We start from the raw sequence: 24,672 nt of genomic DNA, 5'->3' as shown, positions 1-24,672 counted from the left end.
CAATAATCTTATTTTGTGAAGTAGGAGACAAGAAAACCCTTTTTAAATAATTGGCATCTCTTAGCAGATGACATACAATACAGACTTCGGAGAGCCTTTCATAAACCTAATTATAAAATTCTAAATGAATATTTGAAAAATTATTTATTAGTAGTTCTTGAAGACATCCTTCACAAACACTCGTCATCACTTCAAGAGAATGATTTGCCTCTGCCCCAATCTCTTAACATAAGCAACATATCTAATCGCTTATTCTAAGAAGAAATGAGTTATAACATCAACCAACTTCAAAAGGATCATTTATCTATGTTAGGTAAATTAAATCAAGAACAGTTAATAATTTACCAAAAATCCTAGAAGCGGTCAATACTGGTGAAGGAGGTATGTTTTTTGTATATGGACATGGTAGAACTAGGAAAACTTTCTTATGGAATACTATCATACACAAAATACCTTCCGAAGGTAAAATTGTTCTTGTTGTAGCATCATCAGGTATTGCATCACTATTACTACCTGGAGGAAGAACAACCCATTCTCGATTTAAGATTCTAGTCAATATTGACGAATGTTCGACATGTCAAATTAATAAACAAACTCAATTAGCACAATTAATAAAGCAAACTATCTTTATTGTATGGGTTGAAGCACCCATGATTCATAGACACTGTCTTCAAGCTTTAAGCAAAACTTTGCAAGATCTTCTTTCAAATACAAATCTAGAAGGAATTGCAAAACCTTTTGGAGGCAAAACAGTTATTCTTGGTGGAGATTTTCAATAACTTTACTAGTCATTCAACACGAAATTAGATCAAATATTATTAATGCAGCTATTACGCATTCTCATCTATGGAAACAATGCAAAGTATTTAAACTTCAAACAAATATGAGACTTTAACAAAACAACCTTAATGAAGCAGGCAAATACCAACTACAATGCTTTGCAGATTGGTTATTAAAAATTGGTGACGGTAAAGTTCCATCTGTTGACACTAATTATGATGAAGAAGGTGATTGTATAGAAATTCCACAAGAATTCTTAATACAAAATCCAAGAGATCCAATCGAATCAATTATTGATGCTATCTATCGATAATTTCATATTAATTATACAGATGCAAACTATCTTAGATAAAGAGCTATTATCATAACATACAATGAAACTGTTGACATATTAAATGAAGCAATGATCCAAAGAATAAAACTCCTGAAAAAACTTATTTAAGCTCATATTATATCTCAAAATCTTCGATAGGTCCTGAAGCTCAAAAATCATTATACTCAATTGAATTCCTCAATACACTAAAGATCACAGGTATACCTAACCATGAACTAACTTTAAAAGTAGGTTGTGTCATTATGTTAATAAGAAATATAAGCCAAGCAAATGGAATTTGTAATGGAACTAGATTAATAGTTATACAACTTTGTCCTAATATTATAGAAGCAAGAATAAATTCAGGTTCTAATATAGGTGAAAATGTTTATATACCTAGAATCATTATGTCTATGCAAAATGCTAAATGTCCTTTCATAATGTGTAGGAAACAATTCCCTATTAGACTTTCATATACAATGACTATAAACAAAAGTCAAGGATAAACACTAGACTTAGTCGGCCTATATGTACCAAGACCTATCTTCTCACATGGACAACTTTATGTTGCTTTGTCAAGAGTTACATTATCTGTAGGATTAAAGATTTTGATTTTTGAAAATAATGGCAAATATACAAATAAGACTAGGAATATTGTATATAGAGAAATTTTTGATAACATTTAAAATGTATTATTTGTAATGGATTATATATAGCCTGTTGTCTTTTAGGAGGATTGCAATACAAGTTTTCAAGGTGAAAAGATATGGAAAATTAAAGAAATAATTGCAGATAACCAGGTTACAGTTTCAGAGTCCATTATGGATATGTTTTAAAATTGTTATTCATTTCAAAACTATTATATTATATTTTGTTTCGTTTTTCACCCTTTTTTATTATCATGTATACTTCTGAAAATCCAAATTTTATTATTATAATATATATACACTCCTCACCATACATTAACCATTAAAAAAATATTATTAAATTTCACACCGGCTAACTCAGCCGCTGACTTCGATTGTACTATAGTGGGCTTTCATCGCCTTTTCCTTTTTTTATTACCCTATCTCATGTTCTTTCATTCATCAAGTAGGCGAACCTAGGGGTCCTTAGTAGCGTTGACAAAGAAGAACAGCCGGTTAAAAGACAACTATAATATTGAAGATATAGGCTAGCTTAACAAGCTACCTTTCCTCTTGATCTGAGGTTCGAAGAGAAAGATCTCTTTTTTATGACTTCCACTTCTCGATCCCGACCCGAAAAAAGTGACCGACCAGGGCCCTCTTGATGAAAGAAAGGGTTTATGAGCCCTAGCCCCGTAAGCCCACACCTATGTAGAGTAGATCGTTCAACACCTGCGGCACAAACCTTTTTTGACCAATTGGTCCGTCTATCATAGGTGACCGAACGGCCGCCCCCCTAATTACTAGACCAACCCCAAAAAAAAAACACCTGTGCATGGAAGCCCTAAAAAATATTTTCTAATCATTACTAATTTTGTACCTAATAAATTTTATGTTCATTTTTGTATATTAAGGATAGGAATTTTGTCAATTTTGAAGAATTATCTAAATAATTTCAAATATGAAGAAACTGTTAATACTCAACTTTGACTCATCATAAAATTAAACTTAAAGTCAAATACTAATCTTTTATCCTCATGGAAGTATTCTCACAAACACCAAATCACATATATTTTTTAAAAAATTGTATCTCATTATATTATATTATAATATGTGAAAAAATTAAAGGAAAATACACACTCCCTATAATAGCGTCATATTATTGCAAATGACATAACTATGCAATTATTAAAGTGAACAAAAAACCAAATATGATGGAAAAATTGGACAGATCGTTTTGTAATCTTATATGGATCTTCTATAAAATATTTATCTGAAAAACAATTGTGAAAATCAAAACCAAATATCATCTTCTTCTTAAACAAAGAATCGATGACAAAATCCTTAATATAAAAATAAATAAATTACTGAACAAATAAAGAAATCATAACAATAACATTTTAGCCATTGTTTCAAAATTCCATTACATATGGAATTCATTCAAGAAAACACCCATATAAGACTACATTATATGCACAAACAACTTTTAAAAAAACACAAACAATGAAACAAACATTACAAAAGTTTTGAAAACAAATTAAATTCATATTTCCACCTACAAAGTTGACTGCAAAACTTTCTCACTAAGTCATCTTCACCTAACCATTCATTAGAAATTATATCATTGGTTTTTCAACGGCACAAAGGGTCCTCACATTTCCATCCCTCTGTTTCAATCCATTTACTATCAATAATCCATACTATATCTCTAAACAATTTTGCTGCAGCATGTCTACATTTATTTATTGTATGATTACCAGATTTTTTTACTTGCTAATGCTCTTGAAACAGTATCAACTCTTCCATTAGCGACCATGTTAAGCATTTTCTTGCCAGAATGACGTGTTTCTTAATTTTTGTACAAAAGAATCCCTCCTACATAGCCAGCAAGTAAATGACCTTTAAACACTGCATTTGTGAGATGTTGGATGTCTGAATCCATTTTCAACTGAATACATTCAATCTTAAAAAAAAATCCAACAAATTTTCAGTATCACAACTATAACTTATCTAACATGAAAAAAAAAATGAATGATAAGTTTTTACTAATCCAAGCACCAAAGGAGCTTCCAAATTGTCTCTCTGGGCACAATTTTGAAGAAAAATAATGTACTCCTTCATGTCAAGACGCCATAAATTATCAACTCGCATAAACTGGCCAACTTCGTGGCTTTTAGATGCTGCATAAAAACTCTTACAACTGCATATATATATATATATATTGTATTCATAATTCAAAGAAACAACAATGGCCTTAATGCTATGAATAATCAATGACATTACCAGCCACGTAACATTTTCAGATCATGAAGAGATCTAAAAGATGTTGAAGCGATGGATGCAACGACTTCTTTGATAATATTTTGAGAGATTAATTCAAGAAAATAGTTACAAGACTTCTCTCCCATACTAACATAATAAAAATAATGATCGTTAGGAATTTGAGAAAACAAATAGAAGACAAAGAAAAAGAAAAACTAACATTGGAGAAAAATACATAGAGAAAACAAAAATGTAGACCTAAATAATGAAAGAAAAACGTTCTAACAAACTAGAGAATAAAGATTGCCACAAATCCAAACTCCCAACCTAAGTTGTTATAAATGGATGTATATATATATATATATAAATAAAAAATAACACATAATAAATTTATATATGTATATATTGATGGAAAATGACATGACTATGAAATGAATAACTCCAACACAAAACAATAATATTTGCCAGCTAATGGTTTGGCAAAATAATAGATAAAAAAACATTTAGATATATTTCTTTAGAGAATCAAAAATCAAAATCAAATCTTATCTTCTTTGACAAGAAACAACAAAATCCTTGATATCATGATTAAAGTGATGTGACCCTAACTCGATTCAGCAATAGTAAATGTCACCAAAAAATTCAATAAACCAAATGAGTTTGTTTAAAAAAAAATATATAAAAATGAAGCATGTGAAAAAAGAGGATATATAATATGTTAAACAAGGAGATCAAATATGCCATAGAGAGAGTTCAAGTGTGACAGATGGAATTATACTATATAACTTATGTTTATTACATACTTTATTTATTGAATGAAAATAGGAAGCCAAAATCTCATAAAACTAAAAAACACCAATTGCCTTATGCCATTAATAATCAACAATGAATTTTGAAACTGCTGTTAAACCTAAGGAAGTCAAGATTCTGCTAAAGAAGACCTATATGAATAATAATGTAATTCTATCAATAATAGCTAACTCAATTCAAGTATTAGATTATATAAATGATGATTGCCATGTTTGTGTATTTTAATTCAGGCTTTTTATTGTTTGTTACTTACTCATTTCTCTTTTTTGTTTTAATAATTTTTATTATTGGTCGTACATATAAAAACAAAAGAAAAAAATTATTGTTGGCCATACATATACAAAAACAAAAAAAAAAACCAAAATTGGCTAATATTTGTCACAACTCCCAGTCTTCATTTGATCTCAATATACATTAAAAAAAATTACAAAATACTAAATTGCTGACTACCAGCATAAATAAATTGTGGAAAAAACTAAAATTGAAGAGATATATACAGATATATAGAGTTATTTGAATGAGTAGACGATAAGACCCCTTGCACCTTGACTATAGCAAACAATTGCAAACCAATCAATACAATAAAAAACAAAAGAATTTATATTGTTTAACAATTTTATAAAATATTTTCCAAAGAAAAAAAAAATATAACTCTACCAAATAAGAAAGCAGATAGAATAAAATACATATATAATATAAAAAACACTACTCTTCTACACAGAAAACGTTCATCAAACCTAACAATACTAAGTTACAAAATTAACTATTTTATTACATTTCCCTTCCTAACATAAAATTATGCACATCAAATCATATCTAATATCCCTCTAACTAATTTGCATACATCTAAATATCTAATATTTGTCAAAACTCCCTGTCTTCACTTGATCTCAATGGACATTAAAAAAAACTTACAAAATACTAAATGTATGACCACCATCATAATGCAATAAGGCCAAAAAAAACTACAATTGATGATATATATATATATATATAGGACTATTTGAACAATTAGACAACAAGACCCTGTGCACCTTAACTATAGCAAACAATTGCAGAGCAATCAATACAATAAGAAGCAGAACAATTTATATTGTGGAACAAATCAATAAAATTTTGTCAAGGAAAAAAATATATACATCTACCAAATAAAAAACAAATAATATATATATATATATATATATATATATATATATATATATATAGAAAAGCTACTCTGCTTTTAAGAAAATCTACTCTTCTTTTGGATTTTATCATAATATAAACATTGTATATGTCATGTTTCAAAAAAAAATGTACAAATGTAAATCGACTCTTCTTTTAAGGAAATCTGACAAAACATGATGAATACCTTTGACTAAACACACACAACACAAGGCAACCATATCTATCTATCTATCTATCTATCTATCTATATATATGTGCATTTCTAAAGTAGTAGTGCCTATCCCAAAACAAATAAATAGATATATATATAGATAACACCATATAGAAATAGAGTAATCTTCCCACACAATCATCAATCTCCTAGATCAAACGTGGTTACACTTCAACAAAAAATACATATCATCAGCATAATTTCCTTGTGGTTTCAAGATCCTCTTTTGCTCATCCTTACTTATTATTATTGTTCAATTGTCAACCAATTTGGTTTTTGGATAGCAATATAAAAGCATATCATACTTACAGCTTTAATGCATCTATAATTATGATGATTTATTGCAATTTTCAGTGTTATCAAAGCAAAAGAAAATAAAGAGAATGAGTGCATCCAAATTCAAGATAATTTGTGTTTTTTGTGGTAGTAACCTAGGAAAGAAAAAGAGTTACCAAGATGCTGCCATTAATCTTGGCAAATAACTTGGTTTGGCTTCTTCCTTTTACTAAATTTTAATTGTTGTGTTTAACCACTCTCTCTTCATTTCCAGTGTTTGTTCTCTATTATTGTTCTTATAACCATATAGCCTACTCATTGATATATACTCACCTACGAATAAGTGCAATAACCTAGCAAATCCCTACAGGTGATAGAAAACATTAATTTAGTATATGGAGGAGGCAATATAGGATTAATGGGCTTGATATCGCAAATTATCTTTGATGGTGGAAGACACGTTCTTGGGTATGATTTATGTTTGTTTTGAAAAAAAAATATATTGAAACCCCAGTTTTTTGAAAAAAAAACACTGAAGATATTAAAAGTTTTTCCCCCAATTACTCAGGATCATTCCCAAAGCTCTAATGGCAAAAGAGGTATGAAAAGAAATTATTGAATATAATGACAAACTATTAAAAAACAAAAACTCAAAACACAAATACCAATGCCTATTTACTAATATATTGTAGTATGAATTTGACATATAACTGGTGTCACTATAGGAGAAATAAAACTAGTTACCGATATGCACAAAAGAAAAACGGAAATGGCTCACAATTTTTTATGCCTTTATTGCTATGCCTGGTTAGTACATAACCTACATGTATGATTTATTATATGCCCTCTAACATTGTTTGATTTTGTTATCATTCTTTTATCACACATTATGCCAAAAACACACAAACTCTCTCACAAGTCATTATATCTTAATGTTCTTGACATAAATAACAAAAATAACAAAAAAAAGGCTAAGTAACCTCAATCGGAATTGTTATGAAGGAGGTTATGCACTCTTGAAGAATTTTTTTGAAGTGATTACTTGGGCACAACTAGGTATACATAATAAGCCGGTAATTCAATGGCAATTGTACACATACACAATGGAAATGCTGAACAAATCATCACTAACATATTCTTTGGCTTAGGTCGGGTTATTGAATATTGATGGCTACTACAACTCATTGTTTTCTTTCATTGAACATGTTGTAGAAGAAAGTTTCATCAACCCAAGTGCACGCCATATAATTGTGTCCGCTTCAAATATAAAAGAGCTGATTATAAAACTCGAAGTAATGTTAAAATGCTTAAAAATAATATATATGTACTAAACAGTATTCTGTTACACAACAACTAAGAAAAATTTCACTAATACATCATTCTTTTGCATATTAAAAAAACTGTGAACCATAACAAGGAAAATAAAGGATCAACCCCCAACCATTATCAAATCTATGAAGTTAACTCATCGAAGAACAATGCCAGACAACCTCTCATATCCAGTTCACCTCTCAAAATCTCATTTTTAGTAACTCTGATCGACCTCAGCCTTCATGTTGCCATAGATGACAATGTTGAGCACTCCATTGTCTCTGATGCAAATCCATAATGACAACCATGAATATAGTGGAGTTTTTCACTTTTTCCCTCTTTTTTGTCCATTGCTTGAAGTGGAAGATCAAAAATTGAACAACTTTTGCCTATGTTTAATTCAAGTGGTGTTGTTTAGTAATATTATCATAAGAATCTTTGAGGTAAATATGAAATTGAGTAAATGTGAATGACATGTCAGAAAAATTGAGTTACTCTTCCAAACTCACTTGACAATCTAAATCAAATAAGAGAATCCATCACAACTCAACTTTCCTATCATTAATGGCAAAAAAAAATGTCAAAAGTTATGCATGTATGAATAAATCCTTCCAAAATGTATGCATACAAAATGAAAGAAAAAAACAAACCCGCAGTATAAGAGCGGGCGTCCACACTAGTAAATATAAATTTTATCATTTTAAAAAATAATTTTTTTTAAATTATAAATATTTTTTTTAAAAAAATAAACCCAATAAGTTTTTTAAAAAATAATTCTCTTTTTAAAAAACTAGTCTAAAAATAGCCCAAAATCTAACATAGTGTTTGGATTCAAAAGTATAAGGGAAAGTAAGGGGAGGGGGGAAGAGAGGGAATATAAATGAAAGAAATGAAGGGTTCAACTCTTGTTTGGATAGACAAATTTTATGGAGGAAGAGAAAATGAGTGTTTTTTTATAAACCTTGTTTGATTAACGAAGGGAAAGAAAAGGAAATGACATATAAAAATATGATTTATCAATTATACCCTTATCATCAAATAAAAAATTACTTATTTCTATTTAAACACATGCATTATAAATATCTCAAATAAACTCACACTTTAAGCATTTTTTAACAAATACTAAAATTATTATAATTATCATTATTATTATTATTATTATTATCCTTTAATTTTTCTCTTCTCAAATATTGCCAATTCCTTTTTCCTTTGGAAGTATATCACACATTATTTAAAGACTAGTTCCTCCTACAACTCTACTGGATCATCACAAGATCACTTTATCATATTGTTAGTAAACCTATTCTAATATTTTAATTCATAGCATAATAATCATGTTGAATTAGATAATTATTAGTTTTTTCTCACTCAAAGAAAATTTTAATTTTATTTGTACTTAGAATAAATTTTGGATATCAAAGAATTTTATTGAGATAAATTCTTCTAAGAATGAATTAACAAATAAAAAATACAACATAAACAAACAAATAAACAAATAAGCAAACAAAAAAGAAATACATAAAAACAAGGATCTTCGATGGGTGTCATGTGAATACTTGATTAAAATAAAATTAGATTGAAAAAAGTGAAAAAAGAAACTTATGAAGTGGCGTTATGTAATTAATTTTAAAAATTAAGGGTATTAAGGTCTTTTAAAAAAATTTAAAATTTTTAGGAGGTTCTCTCTCCCCCAGCACCCAAGGCCAGAAAAAAGCTAGGTTTTGAAGGATAAGAGTTAATCATTCCTTTCCTTTTGTGAAATTAAAATAATCTATCCAAACGAGAGAAGGGCTCACTCTGATCCTCCAAATCCCTCGTTTTACTTTACTTTCTCTCGTCGGCCCTCAATCCGAACATAACATAGTTTTGTGCGTGCGTGCGTGCGTGCGCGTGCGTGCGTGCGTGCGTGTGTGTGTGTGTGTTTCACTGCATAATTGGCAAGATGTTTTGAAAAATAAAATGATCCAAGGTTAAAAAACAAACAAACTAAATAAATAACCTATATATATAATTACTCACTTGGATTGAGTTGAGGAAAAATTTCATTTTTCTGAGGTTTATATAGAGCTGTGCCTTCTTTTTACAATCTAACAACATGTGATTTATTTAGATTAAATTTTGACTCGATTTACAAGCGTTTTGGTTCCAATCACAAATAAATTATTATTTTTTTTTCAAAACACATTCCATAATCAATATCCTTGCAACATATTCCACAAACAAACAAGCACCAATAAATCATGGCTCATTACATTAAGGGGTTGTTTGGATTGCAAAATATGAATGAGAAAAGGGGGAATGAAAAAAAGAGGAATGGAATGAGAATAGGGTGAAAGATGATGATAATGATGAAAGTGTTTGATTGGATAGAATGAGAGTTAAGAATAAGAAAAAGTAAGAGAGAGATATGATGAAAATGACATTTATACCTTTTTTGTGTAAATAAGATAATCTTGTATAAAATAATGAATTATGGTTAATAATAAATATTTAACATTATTTATTATTAAATATTTAGAATATAATTATTTACTTTAATTTATCATAATTAAATATTAAAACTTAATATAATTAATTCACATATTTAATTAATAAATTTAATTATAATAATTATAATAATAATAGTTAAAAAAAAATAATGATATTTAAATTATTTTATTATCTTAACCAATATATAAATATGTTATTATAATTTAAATTATTATTTTAATTATTATAATTAATTATTTAAAGTAATAATTTTTTATTAACATATAACTAATTAACAATAACAAAAAAAATTCATTTATAAAATAATTTAAATATCATTATTTTTATTATTATTTATTTTAATTATTATAATTAAAAAATTTATATTAATTTAAATATTAATTAAATGTAAAGAGAAGGGTAATATGGGCATTACACCCTGTTACCCCAATGGGAATCTCCTTGATGGATGGTCCAACCATCCCATCAAAGCGATATGATTCCCATTCAATGTTTTTAGAACCGGACCAGAAAGTGAACCGGCTAAACAACCGAGTCATGGGTCAATCGGTTGGACCGGATGACTCCGTTTGGTCGAACCAAATGACGTAATATATATATATATATATATATATATATATATATATACAAGTATCAAGTACTATTGTCATGTCTTGGAACAAAGAAGAGGCTGAGAAAGCAAAGGCCAAGGCAGAGGACAAGTGCAAGGCCAAAGACAGAAGGATTATGAAGGTGCTAAGATAATGGCCCTCAAGGCTTAGAGTATGGATGCGTCTCTCCCATGTCTTCGGCAAATACTGGCAGCTTATGATGTTCACATTGCAGCAACTTCCAAGAAGAAGAATGGCCATATTGACTGGCATGTTGTTCTCGGTGTTGAACCTTGTGCAAACTTTGAAACCACTCAGAATCAATATAAGAAGCTAAGGTTCCTTACACACCTTGACAAGAAGCTAAAGGAGATAAGTAACGAGTTGAAGAAAATAAGATGATGTTTAATGAAGAAGTAGTGGGTTTAAATACAAAGTGAAGTAAAGCTAAGATCTCCTTTAATTAAGGAGAATTATTCAAAGTGGAAACTAACTTAGTTAAACATTCAAACTAAGAACAAACATTTAAACTAGGAGGGAACCATTCAAACATAGCTAAGGATAAGTGTACTAATACTGCCCCCTCAAGTTGAGCAATGTGCAGCAATGCCCAACTTGAATAGTTGATGATGGAATGCTGGGGAGGAAAGTGCTTTGGTGAGAGTGTCAACAAGCTGGTCAGCAGCATGGACATGAAGCACTTGAACTAGCTTTATGTTGAACCTGATTACGAACATAGTGAAAGTCAACAGCAAGGTGTTTCACTCGGCTATGAAACACATGATTCTTATATAGATATGTAACTCCAATGTTGTCACAATAGATAGTTGGTACCTTCTGGAGAGAAATGCTCAGCTCTAACAATAGGTTCTTGACCCAGGTTGTTCTAGCAAGAGCACTAGCTACAGCTCGGTATTCAACTTCCGTAGACGAACAAGCAATAGTGCTTTGCTTTTTGGATGACTAACTGATTGGATTTAGACCAAGAAAGAGCAAATAGCCAAAATGGGACTCGCGATCATTGACGTCACCTGGCCAATCTGCATCCAAAATGCATAGTAAGATGAAAAGCAGTGCTTGGACGCAAGTGTAAGCCATAATGGGCCATTCTTTGAGATACCGGAGAACACGTTTAAGAGCCTTCCAATGAAGTGCAAATGGGGCATGCATGAACTGCGAGAGATTATTAACATAATAACCTCTATCAGGCCTTGTAAATGATAAGTATTGAAGCTTGCCAACTATTTGACGATAATAAGTAGCATCAATTGGAGATGCAAAATCTTTGAGTCATAAAGCTGTAAAGGAGCTCATTGGTGTTTTAACAACATTACATTCAAGCATCTTCTCAGCATGTAGGTTATCAAGGATATAGTTTGTTTGAGATAAGATAAGGTAGTCATTTTTCCTCAATCAACACCAAGAAAGTAAGGTCGCTAAGATCTTTAATAGAAAACCGATGAGTAGGTGATGATATAACCTGAGTTATCACTATATTGTTGCTCCCGGTAATAATGATATCATCCACGTAGATGAGGATATAAATTGTGGCAGCTGTACCGTGATGAATGAAGAGAGAATTGTCGACTTTGACTTGTGAAACCCCACAGAAAGCAAATAAGACTTGAGATCATCATACCAAGCTCTGGGAGCTTGCTTTAAACCATAGATAGCTTTGCGTAGGCGACATATATGTGTTGGTTTGTGTGATGTTCAAAATTGGGTGGTTGACACATATACACCTCTTTGTCAGGATGCCTTGGAGGAAAGCATTGTTGACTTCGAGTTGCCGAAGGGGATAGTTATATTGAAGAGCAATAGATAGGACAATATGAATGGTGGTTGGCTTTATCACCGGATTGAATGTGGAATGGAAATCAATGCTAGGACTTTGAGTGAAGCCCTTGGCGACTAGACGCGCCTTGTATCGATCAACAGTGCCATCGGCTTTGCACTTAATTCTGAACAACCACTTACAAGGAACAACATTTTTGTTAGAATCACGGGGCACCAAATCCCAAGTTTGGTTTTCAGAAGAGTATCAAATTCAGCTTTCATAGCTTCTCCCCACTCAGGGTTTTTGTTGGCTAGGTTAAAGGTTTGGGAATAATAGTGGGTGCAAGGTGGTCCATGTAGTCAAAGACTTTCTTGGGCTTATGAATGTTGTTTTGAGATCTTGTAATCACATGATGGGAAGGTTCTAAGAATTGAGAGTGTTGGATAGAGTTTATTGTGATTTGTGAGGGTAATGGTGGTGGGATTGAGATTGGGATTGGGATCAGAGTATGAATTTATCAAAGATGGAGATGGCGTACCTGTTGTTGATGAACTGTCGGAGCGATGGACTTGTAGAGGAGCTGAATTTGGAAGGTGGATTGTTATGGGGAAGGGTAATTAATTCTGGAGCTAGGGGATTCGAAGATGAGGGAGAAGGTGATGGTGATAGTGGTATGTCCCACTGAAGTGAGTTTCTTGTAGTTGAAGCTTTAGTAAATAAATTTTGAAAGGGAAAAATATTTTCAGAAAATTATACATCACGGGATAAATATATTTTAGAAGAGATAGGGTCAAAACATTGGTGCAATGATGGGATGTGGAGAAACCCAATTAAACACAAGGGGTGGATCGCGGTTTGAGTTTATGTTGGGAATATGGCTTAAGCCATGGGTAGCATAAACGCACAAAAATTTTGAGAGTATGATAATTTGGCTTTTCATGAAATAACATTTGGAATGGGGAACTATTATTTAAAAACGAGGCTGGAGGCGATTGATTAAATAAATAGTATGATGACAAGCAAAGGACCAAGATATGGTGGAAGGGATGCATCATGTACAAGAGTTCTTGTAGTTTCAATGATGTGGCGGTGTCGACGTTTAGCAAGAGCTACTCATGGGGGTGTGTATGGGGGAGTCAAAAGATGTTCTATGCCATTGGATTGTAGATAGGGATTAAGGCTTTTGTACTCACCACCACCACCATCAGTATAAAGGGATAAAATTTTGACATTGAATTGTTTTTCCATTGAAGGATGGAATTTTTGAAAAAAATTCTTTAATCTCACTTTTTATTTTTTTAAAGTGTATAGCTAGGTATATTTTGTGTAATGATCAACAAAAATGTAGTAGTATAATTATTTATCGATTGGGAGAACTAGTGAGGTCCCCATAAATCACTACATATAGTTTAAAGAGGCTTGGAGCTTTGTTAGTTTTTGAAAAGTTGCCGATGAGCTTTATTAGAAGAACATGAATTGCAAAAGGTAAATTTGGTTTGTGCGGAGAAAGGAAGAGAAAAGTTGTTTAAAAGAAATTGCAACACTTGAGCATGTGGGTGACCTAACGTACGATGCCAGGTCACAACAAGGACATTTGAGGAAGCCATATGAACTCTTGGAGATGTTTGTGAGGAGATAGGAGGCCACTCATATAGTCCATCTTTACTCCGGCCGTGCACCAACGACATCCGTGTTTGCAAATTCTTCACATAAAAATCATAAGGAAAAAATTCAACAGAAGTTAAGTTATCTTGGCAAAATTTGGAAACTGAGATTAAGTTTCGTTTTATGTCAACGGCACATAGAGTATTAGAGAGTTTAAAAGCAATGTTTGATGCATGCAACTGAGTGGAACCAGTGTGAGTTATTGGAATTTTGTTACCATCACCCATTGTGGCTTCTTCTAGGCCGTTGTATGTTGCCATGTTATGTGGCTTTGTAGTTGGTTTTAGCGTCAAGGTGATTGTGAGACCGAGAGCGACAAACATAGGCAACATGACCTGGCTTGTTACATAGTTGGCATTGAATAACATCATTGCTGATGGTATTTTGGGAGCACCATTGAGGTTGTGCACTGAGGTGGTTGTTAGACCTCCATTGTTGATTGTTCCCATTGGTGGTGGATGGCGGCAATTATTGCGGCTGTTGCGAGATGAGTAGGTTTTGTGGGTTGATCTTGTTAGCGATAGCAGCAGTAATTGGAGAGGATACACGTTGTCCTTCATGTTGTAGGAAAAGTTCATGGTCAATGAGCTTTTCAAATAGCTCTTCATATTCAATTTGAGTGCTTCGATTACGAATGGTGGCGGACACTTCGCGATAATCTGGACCAAGACCACTAAGGATTTTAATGACTAATTCAGTAGCAGCCATGGGTGCTCCTGCAGTAGCAAGCTCATCTGAGATTGTCTTTATGTGATGTAGATACTCTGCAACCGTCTTATCATCATTGGTGACTCGATTGAGTTGATCCCGTAAACTGTAGATGCAAGTTTGATTTTTGTTGGCATATGACATGTGTAGAAGTGTCCAGGCCTTTTGGGCATTGGAGGCACCTGCGACAGTTGATGCAATTGTGCTGGGTTCTCTTCTTCTCTGTTGTTACTGGTAATGGTCGTTGTTGGAGTAGGTTTGGTGCCATCCAAGTGGCTATAGAGATCATGGCCTTCGAGCAGCATGATGAGTTGAGCCTTTCACAGTTGGCAGTAAGTCGAATGGGCAACTGCTATGCTGAATTAAATTGCACTATTTGAGTTGATGTAGTAGAGTCAACATTGAGCACCGTAGTTGGATTCATACTTGTGACCATTGTGATTGGGTGGAGAAGTAGAAAAAGAAAGTATCTGACTCGTTAGAGCTAATGGTTCTCTGATACCATAAAGGAGATAAGTAATGAGTTGAAGAAAATGAGGTGATGTTTATTGAAGAAGTAGTGGGTTTAAATACATAGTGAAGTAAAGCTAAGGTCTCCTTTAATTAAGGAGAATTATTCAAAGTGGAAACTAACTTAATTAAACATTGAAACTAGGAGGGAACCATTCAAACATGTATAGCTAAGGATAAGTGTACTAATAGAATCCCTCTGTTGCTGCTGATGATGTCTTTAAGCTGGTTGTCAGGGCTTGGAGTTGGGAATTTATCAATAAGTTCAATGAGGAATGGAACTATGGAAGTGATGAAGGTCCAGGCAACTCTTCTGCATCTTCTTCTTCATTTAATAAACCAAACTCCAAAGCTAGTTCTAGACGTTTAGACAACTTTTCTGCCAATTATGCATCTTCTTCTTCATATAATCAACCAAACTCCAAAGCTAGTTCTGGAGGTTAAGCTTTATGTCCTCGTTGTGACCGGAGATGTAAATACTTAGACTCTGATCCCATGGTGATAATGTGTAGCAACTGTGATTTGTTTGCATTCCGTGGCCATGAACAAGATAGCTTTTCCTTTGGGGTGATTATTGAAGGTGGAGATACAATTATAATGCATGGAGCCAGTGGCTTGAGCATCTTTGTGGAGGCCGCAGAGAATGTCAACGTCATCGGAGATGGTGGCAGAATTTACATTGAATGGTGGGACTACGTGCATGTACGAGGTTGTGAGAGCATCTTCATCAACAAGTGAAGATTGAAGTGATGCATAGCCGACATTAATACTAACAAATTAAAACCAGGGTCAACTTGGTTCTGATCAAACCGGCCAGGTCGGCAGATTTGACAGAATTTGACCTGGTAACACTTAGTCAATGATTTATATAGAACCGTACCTAACTGACTGTTTGTCGGTTCCCGATTTTACCGGTCCAACCGGCCGGTCCAATCCGGATTTCAAAACATTGCTCCCATTATCGTAATCCAAACAAGGGTTAATATGGATGGGTTCCTTGGGGATCATTTCCCCCATCCAAATAGCCCCCAAGTAAAAAAGCAATCTTGAGTGATAATTTAACTTCCATTATTTGATCTCTCACTGGATAAAAGAAAAATCTGAGTAACACTTGGTTGCTTTCATGGTATTTCTTCAGAATAAAATCTCAATTTTCTTGCACATAATGCACCATAAAAACATCTGAAACTACCAACATCTTCCCATTCAGAAACAAAACTTGCTCGTAGTTATGACGGTAGGATTCCAACTTTCCCTACCCGCAAAAGTTCAGCTTCTTCATCACCTTGGCGTAAGCTGCGTGAACAATCTCCGGCCTTCTCAATCTCCGCTTTGCTTTCTTTGACTGCATGAATCCATTCACCACAACAATTTTCAGTGTAATGCACTTAAAAGATCGATAACTCAACGCAGGTAATCATGCGGATATGAATTATGTCGGTATGATTTAATCAAGATATTGCCTCCTCTAATGGATATATATGATTCTAATTTTTTATAACCACACAACTGTGAGCTATGTAAAGCCAAGAGAAGTACAAGTGAACCATATCGTATTTTTTATAGATTCCCATTTAGATATTGAAAGAACATTTTAAACCGTCTACTCCGAGCTAATATAGCGTGAAGTGGTTGACATGAGAACAAATCAACATTTTTGAATTCATTTTAAGTGATATAAAATCCTACATCTTGAAAGACAACTCTCATTAAATTCTCATGCTAATAATTCACTGTGGATAAAAGTCAGCAAATATCCGGACAAATGCCATTTGTACATACTAAGTTTATTGAATAGACTTCCCCACTTGTCAAAAACCATACAAAAAAACGAACAGAAAAAGTCCTTGACCATCAATGAATTGGGAAGCCTATTTGGTAAAACTAGTTTACATGAATAACATTGCATAAGACCCCCATTGTTTTCCATGTTTTCTCATACAAAAAAACAATGATAATGCTTTTTGTTGTTGAGTTATTGTAGATCTGCTTCTACCTAATGCACTTGCAACACCAACAACTTTGTGACAGAAGGAAATAAAGAAAGAATTTGTTATTGCAAGATCAAATACAAAGTTCAAATCAAGCAATTACTTAAAGTTCACACAAACTAAATTTAATAACTACATTTTCACTCTTAACCATGGCTTCACTTTCATAAATTCATAAACAAGCATACTGTATCAACACCAACATCTTTTTCATGAAAGGAGAAAATTACTGAGATCTATAGCCTCATTCTACTTTCACAGAACGAAAAGTTATACAGAACACTAAAACATGACTATTATTCACTAGAGAGAAATACATGCATAGTGATTGATCTGTCATGGAAATCACAAGAAATAGTTTCCAAAAACCGATCCTTTAAATGCTTCAAGATCTAGGACCGCATATGCCCACTTTTACCAAGATATAATGAATGCGAACAAGACACCTCTCATGGTTGTCCCAATCAATCTGCATCGCTTAATGAATATCACCTTGGGAATGAACTAATAAAAAGGATGGGTCATGACAGGACAAGTATAGTAAATCACAGCATGAAAAGGAACAAAGGACATGGGGCTTTCAGATTGATAAATAAATTGAAGACCACAATGTAATTATCAAGATGCAAAAACTCATGCACTATACTTCCAGTGTACCCAAAAAGGAGATCTATAAAGACAACTTTGCAATAACTAGGTTCATTACCATATGTCATACAGCTCATTGCAATGTTTGCAGAAAAAAATACAGTGCTTTAAATTTTTATGGCAATTTTGGGGAAGACATGCACATGGTAGCATGTAGCATGAGATAAATAATGCAATCAAATAATCTCTTTCTTAGAACAAAATCAATGAATGTGCATAAAAGAAACAAGAGTTTAAGAAAAGATTGAAGCTTTCCACAGAGAATTAGCCCAAATTACCTTCAAGTGTGCATTGTGCCGCTTTCCGGCCCTCCATCGCCGGATATTCCCATCATTCATTGTTCTAAACCTAAATTTGAAGGATCTAAGCATGGGAAAAGAGGGCCAAAAGAGATAAATTAGAGAATGCAACATCATAAACACCAAAAGGAAACAAAATTCCAACTTTAAGTGAAAAATAAACAAAGAAAGCAAACCTACGAGTAGGACTTCAGTTTGTATTTCTTCACTTTGGAAGTGATCGGAGTCGCCGGAGCTCTCGACCGATCTTTCACTGCGAAATGCCGTGCTTGCACCATCTGAATAATTAAAAAAAAAAATTCACAATAAAAATCAAAACTTTGCTGAACAAACAGAAAGATAAACAATCCCAACAATCGAAGCAACAACAAATGATTAAAATTCACAAGATCTGAACTCAAACAACAAAAAGTCTAGAAAGAAGTGTCAGAAATTTTAGGAGAATACCGGGAGAAGAGGAGAGAGAGATTGGAAACGAAACCCTAAATGAAGGGGATTTCGAGAAATAGGGGTGAGGGTGGGGCTAGTTCCAGGGAATTGCACGGGGACGCGGGGAAGGGGTGAGAGGATCCGGCGAGCGGCGACGGAGGAGGAGGAGAGGAGGCGGCGGCCGAGAACCGGCAACCATCTCTGCATTTTGGGGGGGGATATTTTGGGAAGAGAATGAAAACTTTGGAGGACTAGAACTAAAAACCTGAGAATTTTTTGGTAATGGTTTTGAAAATAATATTATATTAATTCAAATATGATTTTAAATCAGTATAAAAGCACCAGTTGTCTAGTGGTAGAATAGTACCCTGCCACGGTACAGACCCGGGTTCGATTCCCGGCTGGTGCAATAATTGATTTTTTACTTTTTTTAATAATTTATTTAGTGTGACCAAAAATAAATCAGAAGATGATTTAAACATAGTTTTCAAATGCGTTATTTTTCAATATATCAAAAAAATATATTTGATGTTTTGAATTGGGCTTAAACAACTATTTTTATTTTTAGTTTTTATATTGTAATGTATATAATTAGAGAAAAATTATAAAAGTAACTGCTATTTTTAATTTAAAAATCTATTCTTTTAGTTGAAGCCAAATATTTATATATTAATTTAATTAAAAAAAATTATGATTTACTTATTAATGTCAGTTATATATCTAAAATAATCATTAATCATATGTGTCACATATAAGAGATTTAACGGAAAAATAAAATCAATTCACATCAATTAGGACATGAGAACTTTTTCTTCTTGTGAAAAATAATAAATAACATTTGAAAAAATAGAGTTTAATAATTATGTCATTTTTCAGTGGTGTCATCTAAACTTTCTTGTGGCTTAAATTAAAATTATTTTTTAATTGGAAAAAAATTGTAATAGTTATCATTGTCAAACCCTTTAACAAACAATATTATATATAATTAAATAATTAATTATTTATCTATTTATCCGCACGTGAGAAGCACATGCACCACAACAAAACAAAATCTAGTTGTCAAGTAGTGAAAGCTACGAAAAATCAGCGAGGAATCCAAAAAGAAGTGTCACTATCACACACACCCTACACGATACGAGATATACCCATCTCGCGATATTTCACACGATAAATTCATAACCCCGATATATCGTCGCATCTTCTCACATCTCGTGACGCCATGAGACGTTTGACTGGGATTTTTACACTGCCATCCTTTTCATAGTTTCTCTGAAAGCATTTCTTTCTTACAGTCGAGAATGCCCTCCATTTTTCTTATATTTACCATAATAACACTGTCGTTTAGTCCTAATGAAGGTATTCCAACAAGGGCAAGATGGGAAATAGAAATCAGGAAAAGTTAGAGATATGTCCTTCATTTTCTTCTGAATTGTTTAAATTTTAGTAACTTTGTATATTTGGAAAAGGACAGAGACATTAATACATTGAACCGGATCTTTTTGTTTGACAATGCCCTTCACTTTCATGATTTTTACAACAACCACTGACTGACACTTGTTAGAAAAAATTTTTGCCAACAAAGGAAACCACCAACAACTTTTTTATTTTAATTATATTAAATAAATATATTTAATAATCATTCGTCAAAAAATTAATATTAATATTGATATTAACACATACCTACCATTGATTATAAAATAAAATTTGAAAAATTTATATGTTTTTTAAATTAAATTTTAATTCAGCTTTAAAGAGATTCTCTTAAATAAATAAATAAATAATCCGAAATAAAATCACACTACATGTGAGCATACATGTGGGTATTGGTCGGGTCAAAAACTATTGATAATTGTCCTAGTTGTATTATTGAAAAATAAAATAAATAAATAAATAAATCATTTACTTTATCTTTCAATAGTATGTAATACAGTCAATGGTTTTTTCAATAATTTAAGAAAATATTATAATCTATTTGTAAGTCAACAGGTACAATCTTAGTCATTATATGTAAAAAAAACATATTTAAAATACCTTAAAATTTAGGATTTATTTTGTTTTTTTTTTTTAAATAAATAAGTCACTTGTATCAACTAATGCTAGGGGAAAAAGTTGATCTGATTTAATAAGAGAAAGAGTTAAAGTGGTTTATTTATTTGAAATAAACAATGCATTTATCATTCCAGCCAATCAATTGGACATGAATTAATGGCGTCACAATCGCAGAAACTATGCAATAATTAATGGATGAATTTATTTTAAAAAATCATGATAAGGACATTTATAATTTTAGGTTTAAAAATTATGATTATTAATATTTAAAGTTGAAAATGATTATTTTGTCTCTGCCCCACTGTCGCAAATTTTAAGAATATTTAAATAAATTTAAATATCTAATGATAATATTAGATTATATATATATATATATATATCACAAAGAGGTTGTTAAGATATAGATAGGTAGATAGATAAGATGGTATACTAATTACGGTGCCTTATCTATCCTCAAGGGATTTATTAACTAGATCATATATGGGTGATTAAAGTTCTATCACATGTACAACCATAGAAGATTTTCAGAAAAACTAATAAACCTTTCTATCGTGTAACCGAAGAGAGAAAAACAATGTTCTCTCACAAAAAGACCTAGTGCCACAAAAGTATTTCTATAATATTCTCTATAATACTCCTCTGTTACTTTTTATCTGTTAACAACAGGAAGCATTTATTATTTATTTTTTTTCCAAAATTACCCTTAACATTTTATTCAATTCTCTTGTTGGAATTAAATATGAGAGAAAAATATGAAGATAAAAATTAGGGGTAATTATGGAAAGATAAATAATTTTTTTTATAAAATTTTGAGAAATAACTAAGTATGGGAGATTCAGTTAATATGACAGATAAAAAAAATGGAGAGAGTATATTTAAGGCATGTTTGGATAACCAAAAATATGCCATAATCCATACAATATGGCATATTTTAACATTTTCACATAATTATAGAATTATGGTACAATGGTTGTTTGGGTGCTTATTTTATACTTATGCTATCATGTGGGTGTTATGGCATAAAAAATATTTCATTAGGAGTGAAATATTTTCTTATTGTAAAAAATCTCTCTCTTTCGCGATCCAAACATTGGCGGTAAGCCACCGTTTGGCCAGCATCCGTTGATCCATCGGCGGTCTGGTCACAGTCCGGTCGGCCTTTAATGACTCACCAGCGGTCCGGCTGACCTTCGACAATCGGCTATCGGTTACCGGTCCACTAACGGTCAAGCAAGCCTCTGGTGACCGGGTGCAAATCCATCAGTGGTTCGCCCGTTGATTAATTAATTTCCGTAATTTTTTTTATTTTGTTAACCAAGCATTTAATTTATGATAATAAAATATTTCATAATCTATGTAATAAACACTTGCAATTCTTATATAATAAAATTAGACTATATTTTTTATTTTACAATAGTATTACTGATACATGGATTTGTACTTAGGTATGCTTCTCACCATTAACTGCACTAGCGAGTAATAAAAATTGTATATTTAATTAATTCTTTTATAAACATATTTATTCAATTATTTTAAAAACAATTTGTCTAATATTAATGTAAACGTTTGATTGTTTTAGGTTTTGTCTTTTGAAAAACTTGATATTCCAGACAGTGAAAGCAAATAGGCACTACGCACGTGAGGTCCCATTCGTTCGATCCCCAAAATCCAGTACCACGAATCACGAGGCCATCCTCACCGTTCATTATAACACTTTCTCACCCTGGCCCACGTGGCGAGATATCAGCCGGAGATTATGAACTCACGGTTTTATCGCGAGAATTTAGGATTGAGATCTCGAGATCAGAGTTATCCAATCACGTGCAAATTTTTTATTATTTAAATCTCAAAGACTAGTTTTTTTTCCTTATTATTTATTGCTTTCTTTTTCATACAAGGGTATTTTCGTCAATAGACTTAAAAGCCCCTGTCCTTTTTATTTCATAATTTTTTAATGCTGTCTTTGCCTTGAAGTTTGTACTTGTTTATTATTATTATTTCTTTTTCAAATGAACCAACGAATGAAGACCTATTTTTTTTTTTTTAAAGAAAGGAAATTTATTTACATGACATATCTAGTGCTGTACAAGTTACTACTTTATTTTATTTATATTAAAAATCATTTAATTTGATAATTCCCTCTTGACCCTTGAGTCTTCACATTGATTTCTTCAATTCTTTTTTTAAAATTAATATATATAGTATTATGCAACGTCATTTTCATTATCCTTATTTTAAAAAACCCATTTTTAGAAGGCCACTAAAAATAAACTAATTTTTGTAATTATTATTAATAAAAATAATATAAAATTAAAAACATCTTTATAAAAATAATATAAAATTAAAAACATCTTAGTCTATTAATACTGAATCTCTCACATTTGGACAGAGACTAAATATAAAATTTTTTACTGTACAAAATGAGAATTGTACTATATTTAAAAATTCATTTTTTCACATATTACTTTTTCACAGTGGCATAAATACTGATGCAAGTAAATAAAGTTTAATATCTAATAATTAATTATTTATATAAAAAATATAATAAAAAAAAAATATAATTTATTGCCTTTTGGTTTATGGTTTCATTCGGATTGAGCTGTCGGTCGAATATTACATAAACGACTGTTAGACCTTTATCTGTCAGAATAAGTGGGTCCCATCTTTTTGGACGAATAGGAGAAAGCCACGTCATGAGTGTTGCTGTTTCGTGTTTACTAAGAGACAGCGGATCATCAGTGGGAGTTCTACAATCACAACCCATGTGACGCGCACCTCTCTATTATATGAACGGTCATGATTAAACTAAAATTTTTTTAAAAAAAAGCCAATTATTGGTTAAAAATATAATGTCCATATTACCCTTGCTAAATATTTAAAACTATCCTTTAAACAACCCATCATTACCGTAAAAGGTTGAGGGTAAGAAAGGTATTTCGTATAGAAAGGGAAAACGCAATGAGAACCGGGCGCAGAGGGAATCTACACAACCCCAGGCGGTGTGACGCACGTGAGTACTGTAAAGTCACGTGATGACTAGACACGTGTCTATCTCATAGTGGTTGACAACGGGCACCTGCCAGTTCTTGTCCCCCAGGCCCAGGTCGTACGCCTTTATTCCGGGCTAATTTAAAAGCGATTTGAGATGATCTCTAAATCTCATATAAGTCATGGTGCTTATCACACAGTGATAAGTAATAAGTTGTCCGGCTTATCAATCACTGACAGCTATGGTGCGCCCAAAGATTGGAAAGCGACATGATAAGAGAGAGATGAATATATATATCGGTGACGATATATACACCCCCGACTTTTCCAAGATTCACTCCCTTGCCCAAACAGGGAAGGGATCAAGCAAAGAATTGAAGGCGTATCTTTTGCAAATAAGAGACGTGTATTTATTAGTCAGCCAAAAGGTTTCTGATAAATTCACCTTTTTTTTAGATAATTTCACGCTTGCCAGAGAGACAGAGAGGGACAACACAGCTTATGTAACAGTGTGAGTGTAATATTATTAGATGGGGGTGAAATTATCACTAGTTTTGATATTGAACGTTAAAATTAGCAAGAAGAATGGGGGGCTTTTGGACAAGTAAATGGTACGAGGAAAAGATGACGTGGAATAAGGTAAAAAGACATAAATGCCCCTGAGGGTGATTTTAAATGACGATTTTACCCATAATTGTGGATTTCCGAAAATGCCCTTGGTGACATGACAAGTGATCGTACTGACTTTACAGTAATGCCCCTGTCCCGTCCT

General features: G+C 32.3%; 1 protein-coding gene and 1 non-coding gene across 2 annotated transcripts; one reads left to right on the top strand and one right to left on the bottom strand.

Annotated features, from left to right (window-relative positions):
* Positions 1–16,547: 16,547 nt before the first annotated feature.
* Positions 16,548–19,104, bottom strand: LOC120271825. Its single transcript, XM_039278503.1, has 4 exons — positions 18,882–19,104; positions 18,615–18,712; positions 18,414–18,498; positions 16,548–16,841 (listed from the first exon to the last, which is right to left on the bottom strand). Exons 1-4 carry the CDS (start codon positions 19,068–19,070, stop codon positions 16,752–16,754), a joined length of 462 nt encoding a protein of 153 aa, XP_039134437.1. The 5' UTR covers positions 19,071–19,104; the 3' UTR covers positions 16,548–16,751.
* A 97-nt stretch (positions 19,105–19,201) lies between these two features.
* Positions 19,202–19,272, top strand: TRNAG-GCC. Its single transcript has one exon. It is a non-coding gene; the product is annotated as a tRNA-Gly (tRNA).
* Positions 19,273–24,672: the final 5,400 nt, after the last annotated feature.

Source organism: Dioscorea cayenensis, chromosome 11 (genome assembly GCF_009730915.1).
Source record: "Dioscorea cayenensis subsp. rotundata cultivar TDr96_F1 chromosome 11, TDr96_F1_v2_PseudoChromosome.rev07_lg8_w22 25.fasta, whole genome shotgun sequence".
Classification (NCBI taxonomy): Eukaryota; Viridiplantae; Streptophyta; class Magnoliopsida; order Dioscoreales; family Dioscoreaceae; genus Dioscorea; species Dioscorea cayenensis.
This window is presented reverse-complemented; position numbering and strand designations above follow the sequence as displayed.

Bases quoted from the DNA above. Each gene is read 5' to 3' on its own strand.
- LOC120271825 (XM_039278503.1), bottom strand. From the start codon at position 19,070: ATGCAGAGATGGTTGCCGGTTCTCGGCCGCCGCCTCCTCTCCTCCTCC. The intron at 18,499-18,614 runs GTAGGTTTGCTT...TCCCATGCTTAG, and splicing joins TACAAACTGAAGTCCTACTC to ATCCTTCAAATTTAGGTTTA. The intron at 16,842-18,413 runs GTAATTTGGGCT...GGATTCATGCAG, and splicing joins GGCACAATGCACACTTGAAG to TCAAAGAAAGCAAAGCGGAG.